Below are 13,039 nucleotides of genomic sequence, written 5' to 3'. Positions count from 1 at the left end.
GGGGTTTGCCTCTTTAGTAAACTGCGACAGTTTGTGTTCATTGAACAGAAGGAATGATTCATAAATCCATATGAAACAGTCCCTTGAAAGTCACGCCTCGTCTTCAGTTTCTGGCTCAGATGGGCTTTGCACTCACACTACAAGTGCACTGCGCCTGAGCCCGAGTGAACCGCGCTCTGGCACACCTTTTTCAACCGGGGCAGGCCCGGCCAACTGAACCACACCTCAGTCCGATTCAGAGGACTCACACTTCTCAAACGATCCGGTAAAGGCACCTGGGCATGGTTCGGATAGCATAGTGTGAGTGCGCCCTAATTCAACAAGAGGTAACATGTGGAACACAACAAACAAACTGGCCTGACAGACGGCCTGATCCTGCCCAATTGATAATTTTTAAGTCACGTGAACTGTGCCAAGACTGTAATGGCACCTACACTGGGATCTCCACAGAAATGCAGCACAATCTGATCATATTTCTATCTGTTTTAAGCTATGAATATTTGGATCACATTTCAACAGACCCGAGATATGCCCACAAACTGCAAATTGTGGGCACTTGAGATCCATGTACTGCACCCACATCCATTTTTCAGTCATTTAAAACACTCATATCTCTGTCAGAGCTCCCATTCTTATAACTTACGTTATCTTCTGGATATTTCTCAGCGATGTAGTCATTGGTGATGGCGTTATAGCACGTAAGTGTCTGCTCTTATATTTGCCGTCGATTTCTTATGGATATTTGATGGTAGGGAAATCTCTTTTGCTATTTATACTATGCATTTCAATTTACTCTTTAATTGCACTGATTGACCTGCAAATAAGAATAGAAAGTGTATAAAAAAAAAAACTGACAGGTACCATGGATTGCTATTGTTGGGTCACCGATGCTACCATTCGGCACAAATCCGTAAATGTCTCCTTTCTTGATGTTCTGTCTCTGAAGAAATTCTGTAGAAGCACAAATTAGGTGTGTCTCCTTGCCGGTTATTAATGTTAAACCATATTGTACAACAAATATCCAGCATTTTGGCTGAAAAAAAGAGAAATTACTCAGCCTGTGACTTGGCGGTCCGTGAGAGATACTAATGTTTTGCCCGCCAGGGGGGCATTCTTATGATGTGACAACACATGAAAACTGGTGTGACCCGTTATTTGATCATCAACATAGCACAGCCTACCTGTGGAGCTGACGACAGGAACGCCTTGGGCTTCAGAGGATAAAGACAGAACCTCCATATCGTCTGCCTGCAACCAAGGCGGCTGCCCCACCTCAAGCTCCAGCCTCCTTTGAGTGGCCAGGCAAGATGGCATGAGCGTCTCCCGAATAAGACTGTCCATGTCAGTCATGGGGCCCGAGCTCAGGCCGGTGTGCTGCTCCTTACTAGTGGTGACCTCTTTGATTTGCCAGAGGTCACTGCACCACTTCTGCCCAAAGACTTTATCTAGGATAGGCACCCAGTCCTGAGCCACTGCAATGACCGTTTGCTTGTCTGGTTCTGATGGAAACAAATAGTACAGTTAAAGTCAGAATTATTAGTTCTCCTGAAATATTAGCAAATTGATTTCAAGTTGAAATAAATGAATAGCTCAAAAACAAGAGAATATTTCAGCACAGAGGTCTACCAGGCATTATCTGACAGAATACAAAACTTAAAGACTGTTTAATATTAGCAGTCTTGGGACAAATTGTTGGCCAGTTCTGCTTTGTTTTTACATAATAGCCTAAAAATAGAATTCTGAATGAAACTCAAAGAACAGATGGGAAGAAATAAAGCGTTTTTCCCCCGTCTGTGGAACAATAAACCCATGCTTGCCAATACAACACACCAATAAAAGTGGAAATTAAGTTTCATACTGTTTTAAAAGGCTGAAAAGTCCCCATCTTAGCAATTTCTCTTTCACATATTCAAATTAAGTCATTGTCATTAGACTATTTTAAGCACATACATGCTTCCAACGCAAATTGCAAGCACCTTCTCATAAAAGCCTACCGGAAGTGATTTCTGTCAAAGACAAACTGGCAGTGAATTGGATTTGATTTAAAAGATGTTTGTGTATATTTTTACTGCTCATGATAGCTGCAACTCACAGAATCACTATCAAATAACAGAGAACACCTCTATGTCCAGCCTAAAATCCCATCAAAACATAGAAACATTATGAACTTAATTCTGAGGCTATTTAGGTTGCTGGTAAAAAAAGCCATATAAAAAAAGCCAGTTGAATCTTTAAAATCAAAGCAATTTGACTGAAAGATGTGGAGGTACACTATATAAACGCCACTGGGACAGCGACTTGATTTTCATTATTCTTTTAGTGTAGGTAGTTGTGGCGCTGGTGTACTCCAATTTTAAAGAAACTGACTGAATAAGAAGTTTTATCCCTGAATATTTTTATCTGGGCGCCAGGTAGATATAAATCAACCAAATGGAGTACAAAAAATATAAAATATTTGTTCTGAGGGTATTTGCAAGACCAGCCAAACACAAAATAAACCAAAATAAAACACAAATAAAGGCTCAAAGTAGAACTCTCATTAAAGTCCACACAAACAATGTTGAGACTGAAAGGTTTACTCTTTAAAAAAAACACATGGTCACAGTCTTTGGAGAATTTACAGACTTTAACACTTTTTAATTGTCGAAAAACTAATCGTAATAGTCTCAGGGTGGAACAAACAGAAAAAAAAAAAAAACTTCAAACTAAATTTTAACTGGAACTCAGCAGTTCAAACAATGTATCACTTAATAATTTTTCCCTTTAAAGTAGTAAAAGTAATTGCCAGGGAAAACAGAAGCAGACAGCAAATGCTATTTATGAATAAATGAAATAACAACATTCCCAGCAGACATATTTGATCAGGAGCAATTTTATCTAACTTGAATCCAGAGGTTTTTCTTTTCTTTGTGAAAATAATTTTATTCAGCAAGGGTGTATTAAATTGATTAAAAGTGACACTAATGACTGCTATTACTACTACATAGCATATTAGAATGATTTCTAAAGGATCACGTGACAGTAAATGATGCTGAAATTTCAGCTTTGCATCCCAGGAATACATTACATTTATTTAGATGACAAAAGAAAGCAGTTATGTCAAGTAATTATGTCAAGTAAATTGTAATTATTTAAAATTTGAGCTGGGCAATGATTATTTGCACGTTATAAGTGGTTGTATTACATGGAGTGGTTGTGTAATAACGATGGAATGACACAAGGAAAAAGTGCTGAACTACTGAAATGTATTTAATACTTGATATAAAAGGCTTTTTTGGTGAGGCCAGCTTAAAGATGCCTCTCATATGAAGAATGAAGTCACGTGAATTGCTCAGGTGTGATTTTTTCACAGACTTCACAAACTTTTATTTTGGATGCAAATAATCATTGCCCAGCACTTTTTAAAAGAAGCTATATTACTATTTTACAGCATGTTTAACTAAAATGCTGCACCTGTGAAAAAAAACTCTTCAAAACTTCCCGACCTTTAACTCTTAAACTGTAGTTTACGTACATTCTTAATATCGAACATTAGAGAAGACTGTTTGTACCGTTGGTGGATTCAGTCTGCTCCTTTTCCCACTCTTTTTTGGGCGATTGGTCCTGGAGGCTTTTCGACTCTTGCTTTTCCACTTTGGAACTGCTCGGAGAAGCAGAGTCATTATCCTGATCTTCCGTTTCCACAGTAACAGCCTTATTGTCCTCCACTACTTTCTTGTCCTGTAGCTGTTCTTTCAAGGTGTGGTTTTCCCGCTCTTTCTTGGTGAACTCCAAGAGCAGGTCGTCGAAACTGTCCTCCACAATTTTGGTCAGCTCACGAACTGCGAATTCCAGCACGTGCTCCATGACGGATTTCAACTGACCTTGAAATGGAGACAAAACAGCGAACATTATGATACATTTACTCCGTGAAAAAAGCCATCTGTCTATTTCTTGTGACAAAAACAGGTGGTTATTGCCTGGAGGAGCTCTAATCTCTTTTTCTGCACTGCTGTGGCAAACTGCACAAAATAAGACGGCTGGATGACATTTATGAGAATCACACCAATTTGCTTCGCTCTTTACTTTCAGCGAGAAAAGTTCAGATTTAAAGCCTCAATTACGCTATGTCAAGATGTGAAGCAATCGAAGAAAAATGCCACTATGGATGTGTTCCTCTTGATGGAGAGATGGAGCAGGTGCTGCTGTTACAGTGTATATTTTAAGCCTGGCCTATATTGCAACATTCATCCATTCATTTTCCTTCAGCTTAGTCCCTTATTTATCAGGGGTCGCCACAGTGGAATGAACCGCCAATTATCCCAGCATTTTTCACGCAGCGGATGCCCTTCCAGCCACAACCCAGTACTGCGAAACACCCATACACTCTCACATTCACATGAATTCACACTCATATACTGCGGCCAATTTAATTTATTTAATTCACCTATGGTGCATGTGCTTGAACTGTGGGGGAAACTAGAGGAAACCAAGAGAGAACATACAAACTCCACACAGAAATGCCAACTGGCCCAGCCGGGACTTGAACCAGAGACCTACTTGCTATGAGGCGACAGTGCTAACCACTGAACCACAGTGACAATGCAATATTAATGTTTTAATACTTATGATTATCAAATAAGCGATTTTCAAAATGGGGTTTGTGGACTATGAAGATTGAATTGAGTTCCTTTTTACGATGATAATAGATTATTGCATGGTACATAAATAATATTTCCAGAAAAAAATAAAAGGAGTTTCTGTTAAGGTTTTTTTTTAGCTCAGACAACATTTTTCAGTGATCAAATAAATTCAAGCCAAAAGTTTTTTTTTTTATTCTAAAGATGCGAATTACACTTATGCGTAAAACTGAAATAGTGTTTTTGTGAATAAAGCATCATATCCAATGAGACAAACAACAAATTGATGTCAAATTTTTACAAATGTCAAATTTTGAGAAGCCACTGTGGAACTATTTTTCTTATGTAATAAATAACTTGTGCATGAAGGACAAAAATGAAACCATGAAAGAGCGGTGGCTTTTCGAAGTGCATTCTAAATATTCGTAAAATAGCGGCTTCCTGTATTTTGTGATTGATGTTTTTATTTTTACCTATTTATTTATGCTTTCGAATTGCATTATGGAACCTTGTTCTTTCTAACAATTTTTAACATTGAAAATTTTGAAAAAGTGATTTTTATTAACATTAATAGTTGAAAGTGATATATTGTCTAGGGCTGGAGTTGTATATTACGCTACAAAACTGTAATAAACAGCCAGTACATTTTCTGTTATTTTACAAACTTATTTCTCTATCTCTATATATTATTTTGTATACATTAATTCAAACTACTAAAATGCCAATAAAAAATTACTTTGTTAGACTGTACAGTTGAATTTTCAACGTCAAAAGTCGACAGAGATCATTACACAACCTTAAATAAGTGGAAAACACTTGTGAATTCCAAAATATTGAAACACCCAAGAGATATTTTACAGTGTGGAAGGTTATAACAGACGACAGACACTAACTGAAAGATTTTAGAATGACCAAAACAACATTAATGCCATCTATAATGCAATGCAAAATGCCATCCAGTTGAGTCTTTTTTTTTTGTCATCACATGATCAGTAAAACAAAAATTACATGCAATTTTTGATGTGTAGCTGGACTTCATTCAGAAAAAGTGTTTCCATCATAGTTTGTCCACTTTTTCTTATCAGATAAAAATGTTTATTTTACTCGGTTGTCCTCATACAAGTTTATGCACATTTTCAAAATGTATTTTTAATCTTAGCACTCCTTCCTGTGTTTTTTTTTCTCTTTAAATAGTTCCCAAATTAAGGATTTTTTCACAGTATTTACTATAATATTTTTTCTTCTGGAGAAAGTCTCATTTGTTTTATTTCGGCAAGAATAAAAAGCAGTTTTAAACTTTTAAAAAAACATTTTACGGTCAATATTATTAGGCCCCTTTGTTCTTTTTTGATTGTCGACAGATTAAACCATCATTATACAATGATTTGCCAAATTACCGAACAGAAGTTGGGAAAAAAATAAACAGGGGGCTAATAACTCTGACTTCAACTAATATATAGACTCCAAAATGTGAATAGATATAGGTGAATGGAAACATAGCTAAAGGCACTTTGAAAAAAAATAAAGGCAAACATAATTGAACCTGTGCAACACCTAACAATGCACCTAAGATACTGGCCAGAGGGTGAAGAAAGCTTTTTTTAATTTTTATTTATTTATGTCTAAACAATGCCTTCAAGTTTAAATGTTTAGAATCCAAAATCTGGGGAGAGGAGGAATCGTAGCTAATCCCTCAGTAATTTCCTCAGCACTTCAGCTTGTGCCAGTCTTTGGCATGAAATCAAATGGGAAGCAAGTACTGCAGGTCTGAATTTTGAGTTAGACGCAATCTTGTACCTTGTATAAAATGTACCTCCCTGCAGCAGCGAGGCCTTTAAAATGCACAGCATGCAGTCCACTCCATTCCTCACTGACTGTATGGAGCCCATTTTGAGCCAAATCTAAAAACTCCACCAAATGCTTTACTTTAGAGCAAATTGTGCATGTTATATTACCAAGTGTCACATACATATACATTTGAAGTCAGAATTATTAGCCCTCCAAAATTATTAGCCCCCTGTATATTTGTTTAACTGAAAGAGGTTTTTTTTTAACACTGATTCTTACTTGCTCAGTTAAACATAATTTGGGAAATATTTAAAAAAGCATCTGCAAATGCATATATATAGGTTTTATTGGGATATACATACTGCAAACAATTATGATATATGATTCCTGCAGCAGTTAATAATAAAAAATGTGTGATAAGATTTTTTTAATAAACTCTTGGCTATTTTCCACCCTAACTGACACTAATGCTTAAAATGCGCAGTACTGTCTAGACAACATGAAATGACATTCATGACCCATTTTACTTTAGTAAAATGATGAACTGCAGAGTGAAATGGGATATTCAATGAAAAGAATTGTAGGGCATAACTTGACTGTCCTCTGGCAATTGAATAGATCATGAATCATACAGAGGAGAGGCTGAAAGGCGCTTCATCACATCCATCAAAAAAAAAAAGAGTAGTTTCAGGAGCTTTTATTTTCATGGAGTAATGTGCATTAATGAATCATTGACGAGCATTAAAAAGTGCATTAAAAATCTATTTGATTTCATTTCCAATGCTCAAAAAAATAAAAAAAATAAATTGGTTTCTTTCTGGCAGACCAACATTTTAACCGGTACAACCACAAAAATATCTATACGAAATATTAGACTGGGGACGATAACCGGTTTCAAGGTTTACCGCGGTTTGGAAAAGTCAAGGTTTTAAAATGGCTAACATTTTCTGTAATACCGTTCCTAAGGTATAAGTAAGGGTATTTAATGTGTTTTCTAAAAGTGTTGTATAGAAATCTGTATTTTGTGAAAACAACGAAGAGACCAGAATTATTTAGCCAAAATGTTATAAATTAGGGATGCTCCAATCGATCGACCGAAGATCGATATCAGCTAGGGTTGCATGGTTTACCGGGACTATTGTAGTATCGCGATACTATAGTTCCAAATGACTGCCGATGCCTCTTTAGTTTGTAAATGCTAGTGTCATCTTTACTGGTTTATCTACAACATATGATGTTGCATGTGCAAAAGTCACTAAAATGCTCACACGTTTGTGCAACAATAGGACATTTTATTTTAATAGTCTGTGGAGCCCTTTAAGGTTGTAAAACTGTAGAATTCGTGCTTTGTGCATTATACAGCTTAAAGCATCATAATTGGTACTCAATATAGGCCGATCTTCATGACAAAGAACTTTAGGCCGATCATCATGACAAGGAACTGGTACTCTGTATCGGCTTCGAAAATCTAGTTTGGAGCATCCCTATTAAAAATGTTTCCTAAAATAAAACGAGAAAAAATGAGAAAAAAATGAGTCTTTTTTTTTTACCCAGACATTTAAAAATAACTTATTTTAGAGCATTGATCACAATACTGTGATATTTTTATCCAAGATTATCAAACTGTCAGAAGTTAGAACTTATACCAGCACATGGCTACATAATATCTACAATTGACTACATAATTGAAGTCAAAATGATTTGCTCTACTATGAAGTTTTCGTCATTTCCCAAATGATGTTTAACAGACCAAGGAATTTTTTCACAGTATTTCTTATAATATTTTTTCTTCTGGAGAAAGTATTATTTGTTTTATTTTGGCTAGAATAAAAGCTGTTTTAAGGTCAATATTATTAGCCCCCTTAAGTAATATATTTTTCAATTGTCAACAAAACAAACCATCATAATACAATGACTTGCCTAATTAACATAGTAAAGCCTTTAAATGTCACTTTAAGCTAAATACAAGTGTCTTGAAAAATATCTAGTCAAATATTATATACTGACATCATGGCAAAGATAAAAGAAATCAGTTATTACATATTAGTTATTAAAACTATTGTTTTTAGAAATGTGTTATTATAAAAATATAATTTCTCCTAATCTTAAATTGTGGGGGAAAAATTAAAGGAATTAAAATTTAACAGGAAATTATGTTAAATTTAATATAATTTACATATACAGTATATGTTCATCTACAGAAAATTTGCAAGAAGCTGTAAATGTGATTAAATGAATAAACTAAAGGGAAAACGACAGCACGTAATCCAAATTTTAAGTCTGCAAAATTTGTTCAACGGCATCATGTTCTTTTTACAAACATAAATTGTACATAATAACTCAATTTTATTCATATTAAATGCAAAACTAAAAATAAAAAAATTGACTTTTCTATGATGCTTTTTAATGCATGTGTTTAACCTAGCTTAAAGGTCATGCAATGATGTGTCTATCCTCTATTGGTCACACAGCTTCACGTGATAACAATTCACAGCTCACCACACAGGAATGCAACGAAATGTGGAATTTTTTCACATGAGCTTGCAATTGCACTCTTCTGCATTCACGTGTGTATGAATGGAAGTCAACAGAACAAAAGGTGTAGTGTGACCACCCCTTCAGCTGCATAAAAAACAATACAAACGTTAAATCTGCAGGACTGCAGCGTTGCAATTTTGAATGTTGTGCTGATTTGCGTTTTTTAAGAAAGACGTCACAGAATACACGTCATACAAGGACTAGGTCAAGCAGAGCTCAAGGAAATTTGGTTAACCCAAAATCTAGTGTTGTAGTGAATGTGATACATTAGGGGGAGGTTTTTTTTGTTTGCAAGCCATCAACAGTGGCAATGCAACAGTGGTCTCAAATGACCTGAAACTCTCCCGCTGGCTCTAGGTCAGTAGGACATCCTTACTCTTCAGCCCAGATGTTACCTTCAAGAACACTGCAGGATTAAATAGAGATTAACCCATTCAACACTGCGCAAATACAATTCCTTAGACTCTATTGGTGTATCTAAACAAAACCATGAAGTTCATATCTGAAAAAGAAAGACTTTGCATGCATTTCCAAGCCATGTTGACGTGTAAAGCGGATCACTGGTCTCCTTTGTTATTTGGCTGCAGTATCTGCTTATGTAGGATGAAAGCTCCCAAGATACTCCCCCCCCCCCTCAAACCCCAACCATAGATACCCTCCGCAGGGTTTGGTAGGTGTGGCTTCCTCCAGCCACCATCATTGGCTAAAATGTAATGCAAAGGCACCCTCCCCATGGCTACCGTCACCGCAGTATGAAAAGCAGCGCTAAGGAGCAGCTCAACGACAGTAGCGTCATCACCCCAACCAGCCACTGGCTGCAGTCATAACAAGTCAGCCATACTCAAACATCAAACTGTCTCTGTATACATGCCTCAACAGGCCTGAATACTGCTGACTAAGATTCATTTCACAGGCAAGACATCAAAAACTTCCTTCAATCAGATGATTCTCTTCAACAAAAGACATAACATTCTGCCTGAGACAATGTCTTGTTTTTCTGCAGCACGATTATGCAAAATTGCACACTTCCTCTGGTGTAGTGGAAATATTTTGGGCTATTGTTCTCTATTTCTCACACAATCTACACTGTAAAAGCACTATAGATACAAAAGATTAACTGAATTGAATTAAGCTTAATTACAAACTCAAATTTAGTACAATAATTAGTTATACTTGCAAATAAAATCACTGAAATGTGATTAGCTGCTCATAATTGTAACTAACTAGTATAATCAGGGTATATACAGGAATTCGAGAGTGAAATTCAATACCTTAAAAGACCCTTTTCATATATTTTAAGACCTCATCGCCACTTTAGGTTTCAACCAGTAAAATTGGGGACAACTTACAGTAAAGTAGGTGGTGCCTAAAGAAAAGCAGGAATAACAGTGTTGTCTTAGTTACAACAGTACACAAAGCAATGTGATGTCAAATCTAGCAGGATTTTAGGGATTTCATAAACTGCACAGCTTAAATTTGCCTACAAAAGATTTATTTCTGTACTTTTCAGGTACTGATCATGTTCTTGATCTTATTATTAACGTTTTTGTGTTACATTGTACATTTTATACACAAAAATTAGTTCCTAAGACAATACCTAGACTTAATATTTTCCATGCTAAAATGTATTAATCGTTGAATCTCTTAAATTTATTAAGAATAATGCATTTCTTAAAGCTTATGATAATCTTTTTCTTAATGATTGAGGCTTTGTAAATATATTTTTCTCTCTTTCCTAACATTTGTTAGTTTTTTTTTCTCTTCAATGCAGTGATGCATTTAATTATATATATATATAATAATTTAAATAAATTAAATATATATAATTTAAAAACCACACACAGCACTACATAATTGGCAGATTAAATTAAGGCAAACTTTGTCATACATCTAGAAGTTGTATAATGCAAAACTATACAAAATGTAAGACAATGTAAAACAGCATTTAAGACTTTTTAAGGGCCTTAAATTTCTCTGAAATGCCTGAAATCCCTGCATGCCTTTCTTACAAGTCTAAGGTCATAACTTGGTGCAAGGTGATGGACCATCTAAGACCATCAGAAAAACAGCTTAATTTGGGTTTTGAGAACATGATGACTGGTCAACCACATAAAAAACATCCAATACTATCTAAAACTGGATTTTCCCATAGTCGGGGTTTACTGCAGGGTCATTAGTGCCATGCTTCTGAAACAAATGTGCGTTGAACCACCAATCATGAAACCGAAATGCATGGGTCTAAGTTTATTATGACTTCCTCCTTCCGTTCAAAATGGTGTTTACCCTTGTTTTTAGAAACCTCGTCACTGCGCAGCAAGCCATCGAGGCAGACCTGTATCGCGAAGATGGGCGCTTCAATGAAAGATTCATCCTACAGGATTCAATATTAAGCACACCTTACACTCAAATAACCTTACCAACTGCTCGCTCTTTCTGTTCACGCCTGAGCGTCTCAGACTGAACGCCACATTCAGGGCTCCGACTGGGGGTGTGTTGCTTTGTTCCATCATTCGTGTTTGTTTTCCCTTTAGCCGCATTGCTTTTCCCGTTACCGCCGTATGCTTGCTCCCGAGACTGCAGGGTCGCCCTCAAACGCTGATTTTCCTGCTCTTTGGTGGCCGTTTCCAATAGCATTGAATTCAAAGTGGCCCCAACAGTCTTGGTGATTTCCTGAACGGCGAGCTGCACTACCTGCTCCAGTGCGGACTCCAGCTGACCTTGGAAAAACGAAATGTACAGGGCACCGTTCATGTTTACGACCGCTCCGTTGGAAGACCTCTTTCATTCTTCCTCTTCCCACCTCCCAAAATAGTGTTAAACATGCAGAAGTCCCCCCAGAACAACTGCTTAGAAACGAACAGTCACCCCTTTCTCGCCTGAAACACGTCGTGGATGTATACACCCCTCAGTCTGCTGTACCGTAGTGCACCTCAAAAAGTCGCATTGGGAGTCTGAATAGACTGCAAGCACATCTTCCCTCGCGCCATTTTGCCCTAAATATGAAAGCGTCTTGCGGACCTAACCTATAGTAAAACATTAGCAAACAACAAGCGAATATTTTCCTTAACGGTCAATAACCGTCGTTCAGCGCAGCTGTTTGAATGTTTGAGTAACTGACATGTTGTAGCTTTCAAATTAATGGCGCGTAACTGACCCCATTTGTTCAACACACTTTTGTTTTACTGTGTAATAGTAGCTATTATTTCTATTTTATAATATCCTGTTTTTGTTAAGGGTGTTATTTAAAATACCCCTTCCAAATGACTGCCTCTGATAACAAACAGTTTTTCGCGCGCTCTTCTACTTTGAATGTGGTAAAACGGCCGCTGCATGATCTAAGAGGAAGGCGGGGCGAGTATCATGGTAGATTACAGATTCAAATGTGTGGTGTGTCGTGTGGCGCGTTGATATTGAGCTGCAGCGTGTATATGTTAAGATAAATATAGCGTTGGGTGCATTTGAAACATTTAAATGGATTGTTTAAAACGACCATACGTGCAGTTAAGATTATTTATGTATTTATTTATCAAACTGACCACACCCAGAAATCAGAGAAAGGGGTTTGACTGCAGTAGAACTTTTAACAAACAACATTATGCAATGGTATATGGGTCAAAGACAAGATGATTTCATAAACATAAAAAGCATCAAATAGTGTCAACATTAATGTTTCAAACAACTTTTGAGAAAATAAGATGCCAATATGAGTGAAATAATGGTTTAATCTTCAAAATCAAGATCTTCCCAGATCTTTAAATAGACATAAAATGTCAAGTTATAAATATATTTGTTTCCTGGCAAGTTGGCATATGGTGTTGGAGGAGCTATATTAAAAGTGTGTTCACACTTGGCAGGTTTGGTTTGATTTAAATTAACCTTGAGACTGATATTTTACTGAGCTTCATTTGCAGAATTGTGAACACCTAAAGTGTGAACACTGGCAACTGAAGCTTAATGTGCACCAAACACAAAACACACACCAAAGTCTGAGTCCACTTAAACAAGCTCTGTTTAGGCATGAACGTGACAAGAAAGATGTCTAAGCGAACCAATAGGAGCTCAAAATGGCGCACAAAAGATGTGACCATAAACAG

At 36.6% G+C, this 13,039-nt stretch overlaps 1 protein-coding gene across 4 annotated transcripts in view; it reads right to left on the bottom strand.

The window, feature by feature from the left end:
- The window catches only part of si:dkeyp-113d7.10, a 28,385-nt gene extending 16,563 nt beyond the window's left edge, over positions 1 to 11,822 (bottom strand). For 2 of the 4 annotated variants that reach the window (XM_073931437.1, XM_009293997.5), the window contains exons 1-4: positions 11,363 to 11,822; positions 3,552 to 3,863; positions 1,182 to 1,499; positions 862 to 951 (exon numbers count right to left, since the gene is read on the bottom strand). In XM_073931437.1, the coding sequence (XP_073787538.1) occupies positions 862 to 951; positions 1,182 to 1,499; positions 3,552 to 3,863; positions 11,363 to 11,696 (1,054 nt within the window). In that variant the 5' untranslated portion in view covers positions 11,697 to 11,822. The remainder of the gene's footprint in view (positions 1 to 861; positions 952 to 1,181; positions 1,500 to 3,551; positions 3,864 to 11,362) is intronic. The other 2 variants (XM_073931438.1, XM_009293998.5) reach the window with 1 other exon arrangement.
- Positions 11,823 to 13,039: the final 1,217 nt, after the last annotated feature.

This window comes from Danio rerio, chromosome 19 (assembly GCF_049306965.1).
Source record: "Danio rerio strain Tuebingen ecotype United States chromosome 19, GRCz12tu, whole genome shotgun sequence".
In the NCBI taxonomy this organism is placed as follows: domain Eukaryota; kingdom Metazoa; phylum Chordata; class Actinopteri; order Cypriniformes; family Danionidae; genus Danio; species Danio rerio.
This window is presented reverse-complemented; position numbering and strand designations above follow the sequence as displayed.